The sequence below is a fragment of the Rhinolophus ferrumequinum genome, chromosome 16, assembly GCF_004115265.2.
Source record: "Rhinolophus ferrumequinum isolate MPI-CBG mRhiFer1 chromosome 16, mRhiFer1_v1.p, whole genome shotgun sequence".
NCBI lineage: Eukaryota > Metazoa > Chordata > Mammalia > Chiroptera > Rhinolophidae > Rhinolophus > Rhinolophus ferrumequinum.
Window position 1 is genome coordinate 60,921,404 of NC_046299.1, and position 18,041 is coordinate 60,939,444.

General features: G+C 45.6%; 1 protein-coding gene across 2 annotated transcripts in view; it reads right to left on the reverse strand.

Moving 5' to 3' along the window:
* GRID1 (glutamate ionotropic receptor delta type subunit 1) overlaps window positions 1–18,041 on the reverse strand; it is a 697,974-nt gene that overhangs the window by 234,287 nt on the left and 445,646 nt on the right. For both annotated transcript variants that reach the window (XM_033131343.1, XM_033131344.1), the window contains exon 6: window positions 10,348–10,518. In XM_033131343.1, coding sequence (XP_032987234.1) covers window positions 10,348–10,518 — 171 coding nt within the window. The remainder of the gene's footprint in view (window positions 1–10,347; window positions 10,519–18,041) is intronic.

The window sequence follows — 18,041 nt, forward strand, 5'->3', positions numbered from 1 at the left end:
TCCCACCACCTGGAATTCACCCTCTGCCCTACAGGGAACAGCAGGACACTCCCGTGTCTCCTACCCCCCCAGCCCTGGGGGTGCCTTTCTTCAGGGAGAAATGCTCTTGTCAGCCCCCCAGCTCTCAGAAGCCTCTACCACTGCAAAATTAATTTTGACACATCTACCTCCCTTCTGGAATAGAAAGCCACAATGGAGATGTTGTTGTAAGAGAACGTAAGCCACTTAGAGTTGGCTGGATTTTACTTTTTTTCTGAAAGGATAACTCAAAGCTGAGAGTCCTTGAGGATGTGAAGATTTCTCTTCTCAAGACATTCACGGATCTCCCAGCCAGCCACTCATAGCCAATGCTATTCAACCAGTGAGGCACTTGGATTCACAACTACACCTATACCTGCACTCACACATCTGGGCAGCACCTCCCGGCTCTGGCCAGGGCCAGCACCCAGAGCCATTTCCCTTGTTCCCTCCAGCACGTCAATTCACAATGAATTAAGGTACTTAACAAATGTATGAATGCAGAGAGGTCTGCAGTGAAAAGAAAACAACAGGATGTGACTCAGAAAGGCCAAAGGAAGCCCTCAGCCCTCCCACAAGTGTATCTGCTGGGAAGGGTGAATCCATCTCCAGTCAAGGGAAAAGGCTTGAGCAATATTCTTTCCCAGTCACGGATAGGCCTCCCCCCTGCCCCCACATCTGTCAACCTGGGTACCTACTTACATGATATACTACACAGCATCGGTTCATAAGTGCATTTACCTCACCAAACTTGAGCTTCTTAAGTGCAGGGGAAGGGGGATTTTTTTTCACTGTTCTAGACAGATCTCTGTATATCTCTCTATATATTCACTATCTCTAGAACCCAGCACCAGCCAAGGCCCATGGTTGGTGCTTAATGTATGTTTGATGGATAGTTGCATGGTGGATACATGGAAGGATGAATGGCTGGCTGGCTCGCTGGATGGATGGATGGATGGATGGATGGATGGATGGATGGATGGATGGACGGAAGGATGGGTGGATGGATGGATGGATGGATATCTTCTTCTGCTAAGAAGATACACACTGATCTTGGTTCACAAAAAGAGAAAATACAGAAAATAGACAGCAGACAAAAAAGATTTGCTGCCTCCACCTTTGACTTGGGAGGGAATCTCCTTTGTTCAATTTGCTTGTCATTTCTAGCCTACTCAGAATGCCTTCTTAATCCTCACTGGGAGCTGCTTCCATCCTCTCCACTCACGCCGCCCCTGCCCTTTCTCCTCGTAAGATGCTATGTCAAACCTTCCCCGCCACAAGCAGAAGCTGACGCTCTACACGGTCTGTGGCTCCGCCTCTGCTCCCCAAGCGCACTGCCCTCACTTAGGCGACCTGCTGGGTTCCCCGGTGGGGATGCAAAGGGAAAAGTGCTGCCCTCACAGTCTGGTTGTCCAGAGAAGGGACCCTTGAGGAAAAGATCAAGAGCCAATAGTAGAAAAGCAGCGTCTGCATGGGCATGGGACTCCCTCCAGATCCTGACAAATGGAGGGAAAGCCTTCCCTCAGGGTGGAGGGGTGGAGACCAGTGTCAAGGCTTGGCCAGGTGATGCCCCTGAACCAAGAGGAGCAGTCTGGAAGGAGAGCGGCTCCCAGCTGGATGGGCACTCCTCACCATTGATCTCAAGGGGCTAACAGCCCGAGCCAGAGCTATAGGCCACAGAAAGGGGGGCGAGGGGTGGCCTGAAGGAGTCCTTGCCTTTCTCCCTCACGGCTCAGCTAAGTCCCAGCACAGACCTCATTCACAAAGAACAGACAAGGAGAGCAGATACTGTCACTATTTAAACCCTTATTCCCCTGCAAGTGGGAGCCTGGGGCTCTGGCTGGCCTAGGAACACTGCAGCACAAAAGTGACAAGGAACCAAAATAAGCATTTCAGGTGAAAGTAGACTTAAGAAGCAAAAGAGAGGCCAAAGTTTCGAGGCCAAGAGCATGGCAGAGGAAAGGCCCGGATGCAAAACAAAACACACAAAACCAGGTCAGAGATGCTACACAGCATCAAATGAGAGGCACACAGAGCCAGAGCCAGAGCCAGGAGAGGGCCCCGAGGCTTTGCTGGGAGCCTGTGGCCTCGTTCTAGTTGGGGACAGAGCTGGTTCAGCTGGCCACCCTACCGATATATGCGAACTTCCTCTTTCACTGTCATACACTAGGACTCCTATTCTACTGTGCGAGCAGCTTAGCCAGGTGGGAGCAAGAGCTTTGATACATCACAGCTTGGGCCAGCTTTGCCCACTGCTGTACCCCCAGTATCAAGAGCAGTGCATGGACCTAGCAAGTGCTCAATAAATGTCTGCGGAATGGGTGGGTTGACTCTTCACTGGCACTCACTTGCTGAGTACTGTTGAACAAGTCAAGACTTGTTAATGATAATAAAACGCAATGTGATCAGTGGCCCTGGAGAGGTACAGAGGGCAGCACTGATTTATCCCCTGGGAAATGCAGATGGAAGTGTGTGCCATGTACTGTCCTAAGCAATTTGAGTGCATTTTCGTCTTTGGAGGGAGCAGAGACAGGAAGAGATACCGTGTTTCCCTGAAAATACGACCTAGTTGGACAATCAGCTCTAATACATCTTTTGGAGCAAAAATTAATATAAGACCCTGTGTTATTTCACTATACGACCTGGTCTTTAATATAATATAATATAATATAATATAATATAATATAATATAATATAATATAATATAATATAATATTATACCGGGTCTTATATTAATTTTTGCTCCAAAAGACGCATTAGAGCTGATTGTCCGGCTAGGTCTTATTTTCGGGGAAACAGGGTAGGAGGGGAAATAAAGGACACGAGCAGGCTCCTAATTTCAATGTGGATAAACTGATAACTCCGCAGTCGCTGGGCCCAGCACCTGTCTGGCACACAGAAGCCTGGGGCCTACTGGGAAAACAAACTTGAATCTGTCAACACCACTCACCCTCTCCCCCAATTTCCCTTGGTCCAAAAGCTTTTCAAGGGCAAGCAAAGGTCATATCGGGTATTTACGGCTTACGGCTCAGAAGACTGAGCAAGGATCAGCACTGAGCATTATATCCCCAACCCTGATGAAACCTGCTCACCTGGGCTCGTGTCCCTGGACTCCTCCTGGCCCTGCAACAAAGTCACAGCTGCCAGAGCCCTGGGTCTGAGCCTGGCCTTTCAGGGCAGCAAGCCCTGAGGGATTGCTGGGCTGCCCTTTGAGGGAAAGGCAACTTCTCTGTGTCCCTGACTTGCTCCATAAAAGCTGCCAATATAGGAAGGCCCAGAGTGGGGGCCTCCATAATACCTTGACCCAGGTCCCTGAAAGAGAGGTGGCTTGGTCCCATTGTACACAAAGGCCTGCCATTTGCACGCAGGGCTGAGCAGCCACAGAAGACTTCAGCACAGCCAGTTCTGCAATGAGACCCTGCAGGTGTGCATGAGAGAGGGGGAGGCAGGCAGATAGGACCAGAACAGAGGGCAACTGCAGACGAGTCCTGTGGGAGGCGCCCTGCTCTGTTCTCTGCCACTTGTTACCTGTCCCCTGCTCAGGTTTAGGGGTTTCTGTCCTGGGAAACTTCTTTCTGTCCTCGCTACATGGCCATCTCCCACCACCGCAGAATGGTTCAAGTGCCCTCATTTCTCTGGAGGGAGAAAGTAACTACTGGTTACCTTGCTTCCCAGCATCAGACCTTCCTCCTCTGCACTGCACAGATTTGTCTTTCTTGGAGGCATATCCTGCCTTGTCGCATCTCAAAGGGCTCCATCCTGGCTGCTGTCCTCCTCACTGACTGACCTTTTAGCCTTGCACCTCTCGCTTCAGACACATAGAATGCTGCCCCTGGTTTCTGGGGCCTCTGCGCCTTTGCATATGCCACTCTCCCTAACTGGAACATGCTACAAAATAGAGATCAAAATTCCCATTTACTTGGAGTTTGTGAGCATTAAGAGAGAGAGAACATTTGTGAAATGTCTTAACACAGGAACTGGCACAGAGTAAGTGCTTAATGGATGTTTGTGGAATTAATGAATGTTGGATGAATAGTTTTGAACCTGTTCTTAGAAAACAACACAAAGGTGAAGAGATGTCAAAGTATTTGCAAAAAGGATGTCTCTTAGAATATGAGTGACAGAGGATAGAAGCCACACTGGGAAAAAGGTGTAGGAACTGTGGACCAGTGTGTTTCAGGTGGAATTGTTCATCTCCAGGCAGAATCTGGGGTACGCATTTCCAGGAGATGTGGGATCTTGGTAAGGCTTGCATTTCCAAAGTTAATTACCTAGGCAGGAGGTGGGACCTCAAAAGGGAAATACGGAAGAGAAGGCCACATCTCTGGGAGGCAGAAGAGTTAAATCATGAGCTCTTGACTGGGCCTTGCGAAATCCAAGGCAGACCCTTATGGCTGCTGGGTAATTAAAGATCAAGGGCATAAGGCCAACTGAGAACGAGAGATGGACAAACAGGGCTGGTTTTCAGAGTTAACACCAGAATCACCATTTCATCAGTAACTATACTTAATTCAGGAATATACCTTGTGGCAGCAGGAAAAAAGGCTCCCAATAAGATTGTTAAATTGATCTTTATGAGAAAATAAGGAGAATTTACTTTGGTGTCAAGACCCAGAGGGAGAAAATAGAGGGTGGATAGGGAAGCCAGTAAGATGGAGAGAAGGAGGAGACTCAGCACGTCAGATGTTGTTTGTGCAGCTGCAGTGCAAACGCCACCACCAACGCCAACGCCACCCCCCCATACACACACACACCGTGTGTGACACCATCTCTGAGACTTGGATTTGTCTTGTTGGAACCAGGAAAAGAGCTGATTTCCCGTCTGGGTCAGCGCCGAGTGGGGTGAAGACAGCCCATCAGGAGCCAGGAGTAATGAAAATACAAGTGCCGCGCCCCCCACCCCCCATTGAGATGATGCGCTGAGCAGTTCAGGGGAGCTAAGTGCCTCCAATCCTTGCTGGACCTCAGCAGGCTGACACCGTGGCCACTCCCATCAGACGTGAAGAGAGAGGCCCTGGTGGATGATGGCCCTGTGTGTAGCTGGCTGTCTGCCTTCCTGGGGCTCTGCACGTTTCCCCATAGTAATACGAGGCAAGTAATACGAGGGTGCTACAGCCTTGTCTCCATTATGCTGTCCTGCAGGGAATTGTTCATCCACATCGTCAAGATGGATCTCCAAAGGCAAAGGAAGATGAATGGCAGGCCAGGGTCACCGCCACACGGGCCAGCTGCATCTTACCACCAGACCATTATCCACCCCACACCAAAGCTGGAATCGAGGGGAAATATTTTCATTAAGAAAGCCTGCGTATCCTCCAGGTTTCTGAAGAGCCCAGTTTTTCTCTTCCCTCTGTCATTAATCATGCCAAGTGGACTATTTAGGGAGACCTCACAGAGGCAAACATCAGGAACTGACCTCTAGACCAGATCCTCAGATGGGTTCTGGTCATCCAGCAAAGTCAGACAAGCAGCCAACACAGGGTCCAGCTGGGAGGACAAGCTGACGCCCAGATGTCACAGCTTGAGACATCCATGAGCAGGCGAGGCCTCTCTGCCAAACTCCTGCCAACCCACCTGTCCAGCGAGAGGGCATCGCAGCCAGGCCTGAGAAGGGAGCAGATGGTGGCAGAGGCCAAAGGGGATGGGAGCTCTGCACACAGCTGACCCCAAGGGGAGGGTGGGCAGGGTGGGGAGGGGCCTTTGTCCATACCAGAGGATCTCTACCTCCAAATGTCCACGGGCCACCTGCAGCCAGAACATCAACCAGGTGCACCCAGAGAGACCACCTGTGCAATTGTCTCTGACAAAGGCATCGATGACCATCCTTCCCCATTCGGGTGTTAAATGTTCCATCTGGGCCTTTAGCATGCAGTAAACCAGTAAAAGTGACGTGAAGTCCATGGTAGCCCTGATGGAAAAGGCTCAGTGTTGTTTCAGAGGAAAGGATTGTACTAGCAGGTTGACCAAAAAAAAAAAAAAAAAAAAAAATAGTATGAACAAAAACACAGCCAGGGAAGAATACAGAAAGCCTTAAAGAAATAGGGACATGTGTGGGAAGGGGAGCTTTGAACTACTTTAATAGACTGAGCAGAGGAGAAGTGATTCCATCTATTAAGCCACTCAACAATTTTAAAATGCACAAAGAAGAGAAATTCCAACCTGAGGGAGCATTTTATCATAATACCACATCAGCCCCCGCAGCTTAATTCAAGGATCAGGCTCCACAGTGACCAGACAACACAGCTTATATCATTTGCCTGTCCCCCTTTGGAAACACATTTGAATATAAATGGGGTGGCGATGTGACAACATGTCTGTTACTTCAATTGCAGCCCGGAAGTCACCAGGCAACACAGTTCTGAACACCGACTGAGTACATTACAGATTATCTTCTGAGCACGTGAAATCTTAGCTAAGTCTCAGGGTTCTTTGGGACTGGTTATCACTTTTATTACTGGCTGAGTCAGACAAGCCCTAAACTAGCTTGTCAAGAAAACAAGAATGGAAACACCCAAATAAGACAGTGCTTGGTGGGGAAAACTAAACAACAGCACAGCACACTGGCAAATGCAATACCTTTGGAACTACTAGAAGACACTTATTTACGTATTTTTCTTCCACGGGACTTTCTACTAAATAGAAACCAAATTGATTTGTTACAATAGTGCTTGGTTGGCTTTACAGCACAGAAAGCCTTGACCGCAAACCTAATAGAAGATGGAGTTTCTGAGGCCATGAAGAAGCCAAAAGATGGATGATCTTGTAAAAATTCCCTGTCCTTGATGGTCCTCATGAAAACTTCTAACCTAGAATTATCATCCCAAAAGCAGCCAGTCATCTGGGGGAAAAACTAAAGATGGACTTGAGAAGTACATTTTCAGAAGGATTTTCATTAATTTCATCAAGACAAAGTTAATAATCCATGACATAATTTTTTTTTTCTTAACTTGGTTGTTCTAAACATGTTAGAGTCTCCTTGGTAAATCTCACAGCTAGAGGCTAGTAGAAATTAGTTCGCCTTCTACACTGTCATTAAGAAAGAAAGAAGTGATAATAGCTACTGAGGAAACTTGAAGGGAACGGCTTGTAAATGAGATGAAGCTACAAACTACCCAAATGTTTGTTGGGCAGGATGAGTAAATAAATCCACATTTCCCTCTTGTCATAGCCCCACGCAAGGAAGCAGATGCAACAAATGGAGACAGAGATTCCTTTGATAAAGTATTTTATTTACAGATCTATAAAGAGGCTTCTGGAGACAGTTTAACTTGTGTTAAGACCTGCATTCTTAACAGATCCACCCCTCAGTCCTTCCTGAGGGTCTCCAGTGACCAGGGTCTTGTATGAAGAGCTCAGTGGGCCTTACTGACAGGGCCTGTCCTCTTCCACGCAAGGCAGCTCTGATTAAGCCTGTGTGATGATGTGGACAGTAAACGATGCCTATGATTTGGGGCTGGACAGATGGGAAATGCTGTGGGAAATCACCTGTTGTGATGCTTTTAAAGAGCATGCTCAGGAAGAGAGGTGTATGATATACATAAAAAAAAAAAAAGAGGCCATTTTCAGCCTTTCCATGGAAACCCTGCAGCACACCTGGCCACCTCCTTCATAATGATGCCCTTAATAACTCAGTCTTGTTCTAAATGCTTTCTATATGTTCTCTCATTTAATTTTCATTATGACTCTAAGAAGTAGGTACTAGTCTAATTCCCAGTTTACAGAGGAGGAAACTGAGGCACAGAATGACAAATAAATAATAATAATAATAATAATAATAATAATAATAATAATGAAGAAAGACAAATAAATACATAATTAGTACTAAAGTTACTGGGACTTGAACCCAAGCAATCTGGCTCCTACTCCGCTGCTGTTGCTGCTGTTACTATCACTTATGCTGCTGCTGCTTCTGCTACTACTGCTGGTACTGCCACTACTATTGCTACTACCACTACTACTGCTGTTACTACTGCTGTTACTACTGCTGTTCCTACTGCTGCTGCTGTTACTACTACTTACGCTACTACTCCTACTATTACCACTGCTACTACTAATAGGGCTACTGCTACGACTCGCTGCTTCTACTACTACTGCAGCTACAGTTGCTATAGCTGCTACCGCTACTACTGATGCTGCTACTGTTGTTGCTGCTGCTACCACCACCACCACCGCCACCACCGCCACCACTGTCACCACCACCGCCACCACCACCGCCACCACTGTCACCACCACCGCCACCACTGTCACCACCACCGCCACCACCGCCACCACCACCACCACTGTCACCACCACCGCCACCGCCACCACCACCACCACTGTCACCACCACCGCCACCGCCACCACCACCGCCACCACTGTCACCACCACCACCACCGCCGCCACCGCCGCCACCACTGTCACCACCACCGCCACCACCACTGCCGCCACCACCACCACCGTCACCGCCGCCGCCTCCACCACAATATCTCTGTCATGCTGCTCTTAAATCTTACTCTTTATGTAGTGCCTGGGTCTCAGCAGGAACAACAAGAGGTGGTGAAGCATTTACCACATTTGATGACGCCTAGCCACACACCTCAAAGCTGTGCCTTTGTTTATACTCCTGTCGGGTGTGCCCATCTTAGCGTGGCTTCCACTGATTCCCCCTCAGTCCCATCCATCTCCCTTTCTCTTTGTCCTCCAGGTCAGATTCTTCGCATCCAGTGTGTCTGCTGCCACCAGCGAGTCTACCTACACCCTTTAATCCATGGCACAGCTAGTAATCATAGTCTCAACGAGAAGGGCTCTCCCCTCCTCCCACCCCTACTTGTGCTGCGCATGTTTATGCAAAGGCAGGTAGCCCCCCCCTTTGCTCAAGCACAAGGAGTGCAGTATGACTATGCAATAACTGAACAAATGGGTGGGAGGAGATGGGGCAGGGTGGGGGCAAGGCTGGCACGTGTTTGGAGAAGGACCAAGCCCTGCAAGGAGAGATCCTGGAGAGCCCTTCCCAGGGTCTGGCTCCACAGTGAGTGAGGGGTCCTCTCTCCCCCCTGTCCTGGGCAGGGATGTGGGGATGGGCTTGTACTGCCTGACCCACTATCTCACTCTATTTCTTTTCACGTGGAAAGTAATACTGAGAGGGATGTACTTGACCCTCGCCTCTTCTTCCAAACTCCAGGACAGAGGAAAGCAGAGCAGGCCAGCAGCATCCAAAAATATAAAATCTTGCATCAAGCTCCTGCCTCTCTTCTTGGCCCATATGCTCAGGGTTCTCGGGTCCACAGGTCCTGCAGAGGCCTTTGGTCTACTCTCTTGGCCAACCCTTCACCACCTTAGAAAGACCCAAACATTTTGATGGCTCCCTGGAGCAGTGGACATGGAGAATGGGAATTACTCCAGCAAAATATCAGGGGTGGGACTGATACTCAGGTGGCAGATACAGCCTATCTCTGTCCTGACAACCCGATTTCCACTCCTCATGCCTGGATGGGTGTAAAGGAATAACTAGGCTCAAATGCGGAATGGCAAGCATGTCATATGCACAAACTTCTGGGCCATTTTCACAAACCCAATTGGGAGAAATTTCCTTGTTCCGTGGCTCCCACTAAGTATCAAAAGAAAGTTTTCTCATGCGTGATATTCTTAATGGAGTAGCAGATTCTAGGCTGCCAGTGGACAGTTTATACAGTGCTTCATTGTTACACCCAAACATCCAAGAGTAAACCACCTCTCACAACCAGGGCACAGCGCCACATCCTACTCCCAGGCTGCACCTCTGCAGAGGGAGTGGTGGAAAGACTGACCATAAACACTCTGTACCTCTCGTCCTGGAAGGACTGAAACAGGTGGGCAAGTGATGCTCCTGCCTTCTCGCCTCTCTCTCTGCTCATTTGGGTCTCCAGCAGTCCTGGCTGACCTAAGCCTCAGGATTCAGCAGATGAGCGGGGACAGTCCCTAGTGGCTTCCCAAGAGCCATGTCCATACCACTGACTTCCCACAGGGAAGAACCTAAAATAGATTTAAATGATGACCCCCCCCCACAGGGGGCTGTATCCCCTCCCTGGCCGTTGATCCCATCCCCAACAAAACAGTCGTCACAGAAGCCTAAGAGACAGGAATCTCCTTACTCCCTAAGCATGTCACTTTTAAATACAGAGGCACCCAATGAGCTAATACGACGTGTCTGTTGACAGTGGCCATAACTGCCTGCTAATGCTCTTCAGAGGCACTGCCCCGTTGACTGGTTTCAATGTTGGCAAATGACAGAGTACCGGTGATTATAGTGGTGGGCCAGCCAGGGCCTGGGTGAGACACACTGCTGGAGGGAGCTGGGGGGCAGGTACTGACCTGTAGCATCTGGAGGTAGCCTTCCTGGGGGTCGCAGAGCAGGGAGGAGATGCGGTGGTTGTTCCTCATGCATTTCTGGTTGTCCTTTGCAGACGGGAAGATCTGTCGGACCACGGTCATCCTGCCCAGGGCGCTGTGGACCAGATCCAGAATCTCGGGATCGCTAATTTCCTGGGAAGATAATCACACACACGCTTACCATTGACTCAGGAACTTTCTCTGCAAAAAGCCTTTCAGGAGCCGACAGCCTGCACAGCAGATGCCAAAGGGGTTAAGGGATTGGGCCCAGGTCACACAGTTCATTAATTGCTTGTTTACAAATATCACTTGCTAACTCTAAAATGCAAACAGGATTATTCAACATCTTCCCCGAGGCCAGAAAAGAATGTCTGCAGCTAAACCCCCAATGTATTGGCTTCCACGTGATCAAGCTCTTAAGAACCGGAGCTGTCAGAAGTCACGGTAAGCATTAGCTGGAAGGAAAGGCTAAATTTTCTGTTGGGAGTCATTGATCTGATTTAGGCAAGGAAAACCGGTTTACTTTGACATAATTGACCAAAATACAATGAATTTCCTCTAAGTCTTTAATAATTAGATTCATGTTTTAAAAAGATTTGCATACAAATTTTGAAAATATGTCCATTCGTTCATTCATGGCACAAAATCTACCCAACATCTCTGTGGTTTGTTCTGTGCTAAGCACTGGGGACGCAGCCATGAATGAGTCAGGACTAATCCCATCCAGTGAAGCTCAAGGTCATCACAGGATGAAATATGCTTATGATGTAATAAGAAAATATAGAGGCAAAGGAAACCCATTGTGCTTTCCATGTTAGAGCGTGTGCTAAGCTCTTTACGTACATTATCTCATTTGGTGCTCACACCAGCCGTAGGAGTTCTATGGGGTAGATCCTATTATTATCCCATGTAAAATGAGCACTCGCAAGCACAGAAATAGCCAAGGGGGCCAGCCACACGGAGCTCTTTCCCGGACAAGGCTTCTTTGAGGAATTAGCACAGAAGCTGAACCTGAAGGATGAACTTGTTAAGCAAAGTACTTGCGTGTGGGGGCGGTGGAGGTGGCTGTGCCAAGCTGAGGTAGTGGTGTGGCTGCTGAAGGTGGAGGAGCAGGCTGCCGGCACCCAGTTCTGGGTGGAGGCCGCAGGACTGGTCAAACACCGCAGGCTTCCCCGGCCTGGGGAGCAGCAGAGCCACTGGCAAAAAGGAGAGGTGGCCCAATGCAGACCTGGAGCTGTGTCCTGGGCCAGCTGCGGGAGCTGGGGGGGCGGGGGGTCAGTAAAGCCGGCTGAAACACCCACACTAAGGGAGATGGGAAGCCCTGGAAAGGTTTTAGGCACCAACAAGCCACATTCAGATTTCCATTTTTAAAAACTTCTGGCAGCTGTATGGAGAGAGGATTCCAGAGGCGCAAATCTGCTCTATGGCTGGGAACAACTCAAGAACTACGGAAAATGGAAGGTCTCCTGAAGCAAGTTGTGGGAGAGTCAGGTGAAGAAAAGCTCTGGTTCACTGGCTGTCTCTAAAGAGTGACCAAATTGGTGGTTGGTTGCAAGTCAAGATTTTAACTGTGAATAACCATATTTCAAATAGGTCTTCGATCTTCCTTCTTGCAGATGACACAGTCTACCTTTGAGAGAATCAGATGGTATAAATGGAGCTAGTGAGGTTAGAAATTAGTGAGCATGTGTTTTACAGTCAGTTAAATAAGAACATAAGTTTAAGGGTAAAATGGTAAACATCGTATTTCAGGAACTGTCTTTAATGAATCTGATGTGAGCTCAAAGACGGTCGGTTGAAACCACATGCCAGATCTAGGAGAAAACAAGAAAGAGTTGCATCCTTTCGGAATGATCAATAGTTCGCAAGTATGCTGAATTACAGTAATCACAAAGAATTAAAATGTTATTACATAGCGAATCTGGGTTTAAACCACTGACCTTTGTATTTCAGACAAAAGTCTGTTTAAGAGGAAATGATCTTATTGGGTGGGGTCCAACTGACAATCAAAGGTGGGAAAATAGGTGAGATGGGCCCAGAACCCAGCTGGATTCCAGGAACCGGAGCAGAGAAGAGAATCCAGCCTGGGCCTCATGCTCTGGTGTTTTCCTAGCTGCCCTGCTAAGGCAAGCCTAGGCCCAAGCATAGGATAGCAGGATGAAAAAAATCACATTCTGATCTCACACTAAGTAGGACTGTAAGAGCAATGAGTAGAGTAGTTACGTAGCTTTACTTGGAGAACGGATATACAGGGTCTGGGGAGGGAATTTTATTTTATCTAGGAAAAAACATGAGGTCATGAAAACACAATTTGAATTACGCACAAGGGGCTAATCAGAGCCAGCACACCTTGGAAAGGACATGGATGTCGCATAACTTTGCTTTTCTCACTCTTGATGGCAGAGGCCACCATAAAAGCTCTTTCATTAAACCTCCGAGTCCTCAGCTTCCTAGAGGGAGAGTCAGTGGCACTGAGCACTCCCCACTGGACCCCGAACAGGACCCTGGAAATCTGTAGGGAGCCTGACTTACAGGGCACACAGTACCTCTCTGTAAGTGTAACCATCACTTCCCACGCAACCTGCGGCATCACCTGAGGTGAGTGAGCCAGGATAGTCATAACATAACAGCGTGCTCAGGCCCTAACCCCTGCTGTCCTGGTCTCCAGACTGTTCCTTTTTCATTCTGCCTACCCAGGACTCCTTGAGCGCTTGGCACAGTTCTCCTGACTCATTAGCTGCCACATGCCTTCTTGCAGTCAGGATCTGCTGGATCTCTGGAGACCTTCCTGTCTCCCATGGCTCAGTTCTAATCTATTCACTCTGGGGCAAAGCACATATTCTGTCTGCCAATACACTGCTACCCACCTGCCTCCCCACGGCTCTGGGCCTACACTTAGTGTCCAGTACAGAGATAGCTGCTGTCAGAACCTAAGAATCCACAGAAGCAAGGCCCCCGGATCACTTGGGGGAGGGGAAGGGGCAGATAAAGGGTCACTTCTTCTCCCAGAGGTGTGTGCTGTGCTTTGGAGAATTCCAAACCAGTGTCATCAGTCAGTTCCAGCAGCTCCATGCCAGGCCCTCTCCGGTCCTGTAGGTCTCACTGGGTTCCTTCAGTGTCATAGGGGTGCAGGCAAGGGTCTGCTCACTCGCTGCTCTCCTGTCAGACATTGCCTCCAGGCTGCACACCACGTCAGCCCCTGGACCGCAGAGGGGGCCCAACCTCTGGGTTTCTAAGGGTGCAGAGGGCAATCCAAGCAGCCAATTTACACAACCCATTTAGAAAACGAACATGCCCTTTGTCCCAGGGAACATTCCTTCCAGATAGTGCTGTTGACGAGCAGAAGAGGCAAGACAATGAGTAAATACTGTGTGACGTCCACGGACCTCACTGAGGTCGACACGGCAGCTGAGCGGCAACAGCAACATGTCAACCCAGATGCTCACTGGAGTGCATACGCTCAAAACAAATCTTTTCATTGTACTAGTTTTTACAGTTTATATTGTAAAATATATTTAACTCACAAATATTACATACATTAAGCATGAGTAATAACATGATTTCAGTGTGCCTGCTATCAAGCTAAGAAATAAAATATAACCTGCATCCTGGTCAGACACCTCCTCCCCGAATGCTTACACTTGGTCTTCACTGAGAGCCTGCCTTTGTCACACTACGACTAAGTACGTAACCCAAGTAACGTGTTGTTTAGCTTTGTGTGAGCTAAATGGTCTGCATGCCCCCTGCAGTTGTTTTGACTCAGTGGCTCAGCTGTGTGTCAGGATCACCTGAGAAGTGATAAAATCTCAGAGGTCCAGCCCTGTCCCACTTCAACAAGCAAAGCCTCTGTGTTCTCCATTAGCTCTCCAGATAGTCCCAACACTTGCCCGCATTTAAAACACACTGATTAAACACTAAGATTCTGCGACCTATTCATGGCGATGGGTGCCGCTCTAGCGTATTCATTGTCACAGCTGCACACAATCGCATTGTATGACGAGGCCAGCATTTATTTACTCTATTGCCCATTGCCATTTGAATGCTTTCATTTGATTGCTATTATAAACAAAGCTTCCATGTATATTTTTCTCGTGTATGCGTCTTGGTGCACTTGTATAAGAATTTCTCTAGGGTACATACCTAGAATAGATAGGAGAGCATGGACATGTTCAAGTTTCTTAGGTAATACCAAATTTCCCAAGTGATTGTACCGATTTATAACCATGTGTGAAGAGAGTTCCTGTTGCTCCGAGTCCTTACCTTCACCTGATATTGTACAACTTGCTAATGTTTGTCAATCTGGTGAGTATGAATTGGTACATCATTGGATTTTAATTTCCGCTTTCCTAATTCTTAATAGGGTTAAATATCTTTCATATATTTATGAATCATTTATGTTTCCTTTCCTGTGTTTGTGTCTTTTGTCCATTTTCCATCAGACTGGGTCTCTTGCATATTGATGTGAACTTTTGTGTTTTTTTTAACACTGGATACTAAGTTTTTGTCACATGCTACAAACATCTTTTCCAGTTTCTAGTATGTTCCGTAAAACTAACCTACAAACTCATCTAACCTGGTGCTTTCTTTGTAGAATTATTGTTATTATCCATTAAATTTCTTTATTTTTATAGAGATTTTGTTTGCCTTTCCTTCTTTGTCTTAAGTCATTTGTTTTTTCTAAAAATTCAGCCACGTTGTCCAAACTTTCTAGTTGAGTGGCATAACTTGTTCACAAGGATGCTCTACTTCTTTTACTCTCTCTAATGCACCTAAAGATATGTGCTCTCATCCATTTCTAATAGTACTTATTTGTGCCCTCTCTCTTAGATGCTAGAAGTTTTTCTATTTTATAAATCCTTTTTTAAAATAAGTTTTGGCTTGATACTCTTTTTGTGTTGGTTTTCTACTTCATTAATTTCTACTCTTATCTTTATTTTTATACTTTCTTTTGATTTATTTAGTGATTATTTTCCCAACATTTTAGGTATGAAGCACAGCTGATGAATCTTACATCTCTTGTTTTTTCAAAGAACTTACGATAATAAAACTATACCCAGCACTGCTTTAGCTGTGTCCCACAAGTCATCATATGTATTAACTGTATCATTCTTTGAAAATTCCATTCCAACTGACCCATGAGTAATTTATTACAGATTTTTCAAAACTTTTCAAACATGAGGGTATTTCTTTTTAGTAATCTTCCCATTGATTCCTAACGTAAATGCCTTGTGACCTGAGAATGTGGACTGGGTCATGCTAATCCTTTAAAATGTATGGAGCTTTTCTTTGGGGCCTATCACGTGGTCAGTTTGCATGAATGTTTCATATACATTCACTGTCCAGTTGTTGTGGATTCAGTGGTCTATTGTTAGGTCCATTATGTCAGGAATTTGTCTGTTTCTTTTTGGATTCAACCCATATTTTTAAAAATTCAAAAAACACATATTGAGGTTTTTGTTAGTTACATGCAGGTTTAGAATTATAACTCCTTGCTGAACTAAATATTTTATCATTATGTATATATCCTCTTTATTTCTAGTACCACATCTTGCCCCATCGTCCATTGTGTCTGGTATTAATACAGCTGCACTAGTTGTATTTTGGTGTGTAAAGCTTGCTCTAACTTTTTCCATCTCTTTGCTGTCAATCTTTTTTTGTCTCAGATTTTAGTTGGGACTTCTGTCAACAAAATATACTGGACTTTTTTATATCCATCTTTAACTTCTTAGTAGAAACCTCAATCTATTTATATTGGACTATGATTACTTATATATTTGGACTGATTTCTATCATATTATTTACATTACATATTTTACCATTTATATTTTCTTCTTTCTCTTTTGCTTCACCATGGAATAATTTTTTCCTATTTTCATTATTTTACTCTCTTTGGAAAGTTATATTCTCTATATTATTCTTTCATTGGTTATCTTAGATATTTTAATATAAATACTTAACAAAGTGTGAAGTTAAATAGTTTTTTTACTTTCTTCTTCAATGTTTATCTCTAATCAGTATCATCCCAACTAATTGACAACAATGTCCAGTATCTTAATTCTTTATGCCCTCCTATTATACATAATTTCATTGTTTTATATAGTTACTGTTTGTCTATTGAACCAATATCTATTAATATATTTGTTAGACATTCTTTTCTGGACATCAAGCCTTACATTTGTGATCATTCCCCTACTCCTGAAGTACGTCGTTTATAATTTCCTTTAATGTGGGTTTGTTGGTAATAAACTTAGTTTTTGTTTGCCAGAAAATATCTTTCTTTTGATTTCATTCTTGAAAGATCAAATTCTAAGTTGATTACTATTTTCTCTTAGCACATGGAAGATAATATGACACTGTCTTCTGGCTTCCAGTTTTGTCCAGTGTATCAGTTTCCTATGGCTATAACAACAAATTATCAATCACATGGAGGACTCACTCCTTCTAGAGGCTCTAAGAGAGACTCTGTTCCTTGCCTCTTGCAGTTTCTAGTGGCTGCCAGCATTTCTTGAGTTGTAGCCACATCACTCCAATCTCTTCCTTTGTGGCTTCTCTTCCTCTATACCTAAATCTCCCTTTGCCTCCCTTTTTTAAGGACACTTGAGATTATATTTAAGGCCGACCAAGATAATCCAAGATATTTCCCCATCTCAAGATCATTAACTTAATCACTTCCGCAAAATATCATCTACTGTATAAGGTAATACAGCTTCTAGGGATTAGGCCCTGGATATCCTTGGGGACAATTATTCAGCTCGTTACCTCCAGTTATTAGGAATCATTCTAACTGGCATTCCTTTGAAGATGACCTGTGTTTTCTCTCTGAACATTACTGTTGACTGCTCAGTGATCTATTTAAAAATATATTTAAATATATCACATTAAGCTTTTTAAGGTCTTTTCCTTTTTGAGAGTGTCATTCAGGGTAATTATACTTCTATATATTACTACACATTGTATATAAAATTTTCATTCTTTAGTATATGATCCTGCCTTTTTACTTGGACACACACCCATCTCCCAAACTTCTCATACGTCTTGGCTGTGTGACTGACTAAACCACAGTTGTAGTGCTAAAATTTATATTTGCATTATTGACTGCCAAGTTCATTGTCATTAATATTAGAAGGAGGGCTATTTCTGAAGAGCCCAAGAGAGGTATGTGCAACCTTCTCCATTTGGTCAAATCCCAATTGTATTCTTGAATCATCTCATTATTGTGGATGCAAGAAGGTAAATATTTGGCAGGTTCCACCTGATTGTGTTATCCCCCCTGAATTTCCCTGTTAGCTTACCCATAAATCTCACATCAATACTGCTCATTTAAGAGATCGTCTCTGTGACAGATGACGTAGACTTGGACGAGGACGGGTGCAAATGGATCATCTTTAAAGAGGTAACATGTAGGATCCCGAGTTCACACTGATTGATGAAAGTGGAATAGAGTGACAGCAGAGGACTGCTGGAACCAGCTCCTTTTTCAGGGGAAGGATATTGTTTAATAACAAAAATACTGTAACAACTAAAACAAGCAGAGAGGAGAACAGGATGGAGTTCCCAGTTAACATCACATTCTGTTTCCTAGTCGTCAGGGGGAGGGAAAGACGCTTCTGTGCCGTGTTACACACTTAAAGGAAGATTTCTATAAAAACAATAAAATGTGACACTTGCTTCATGCA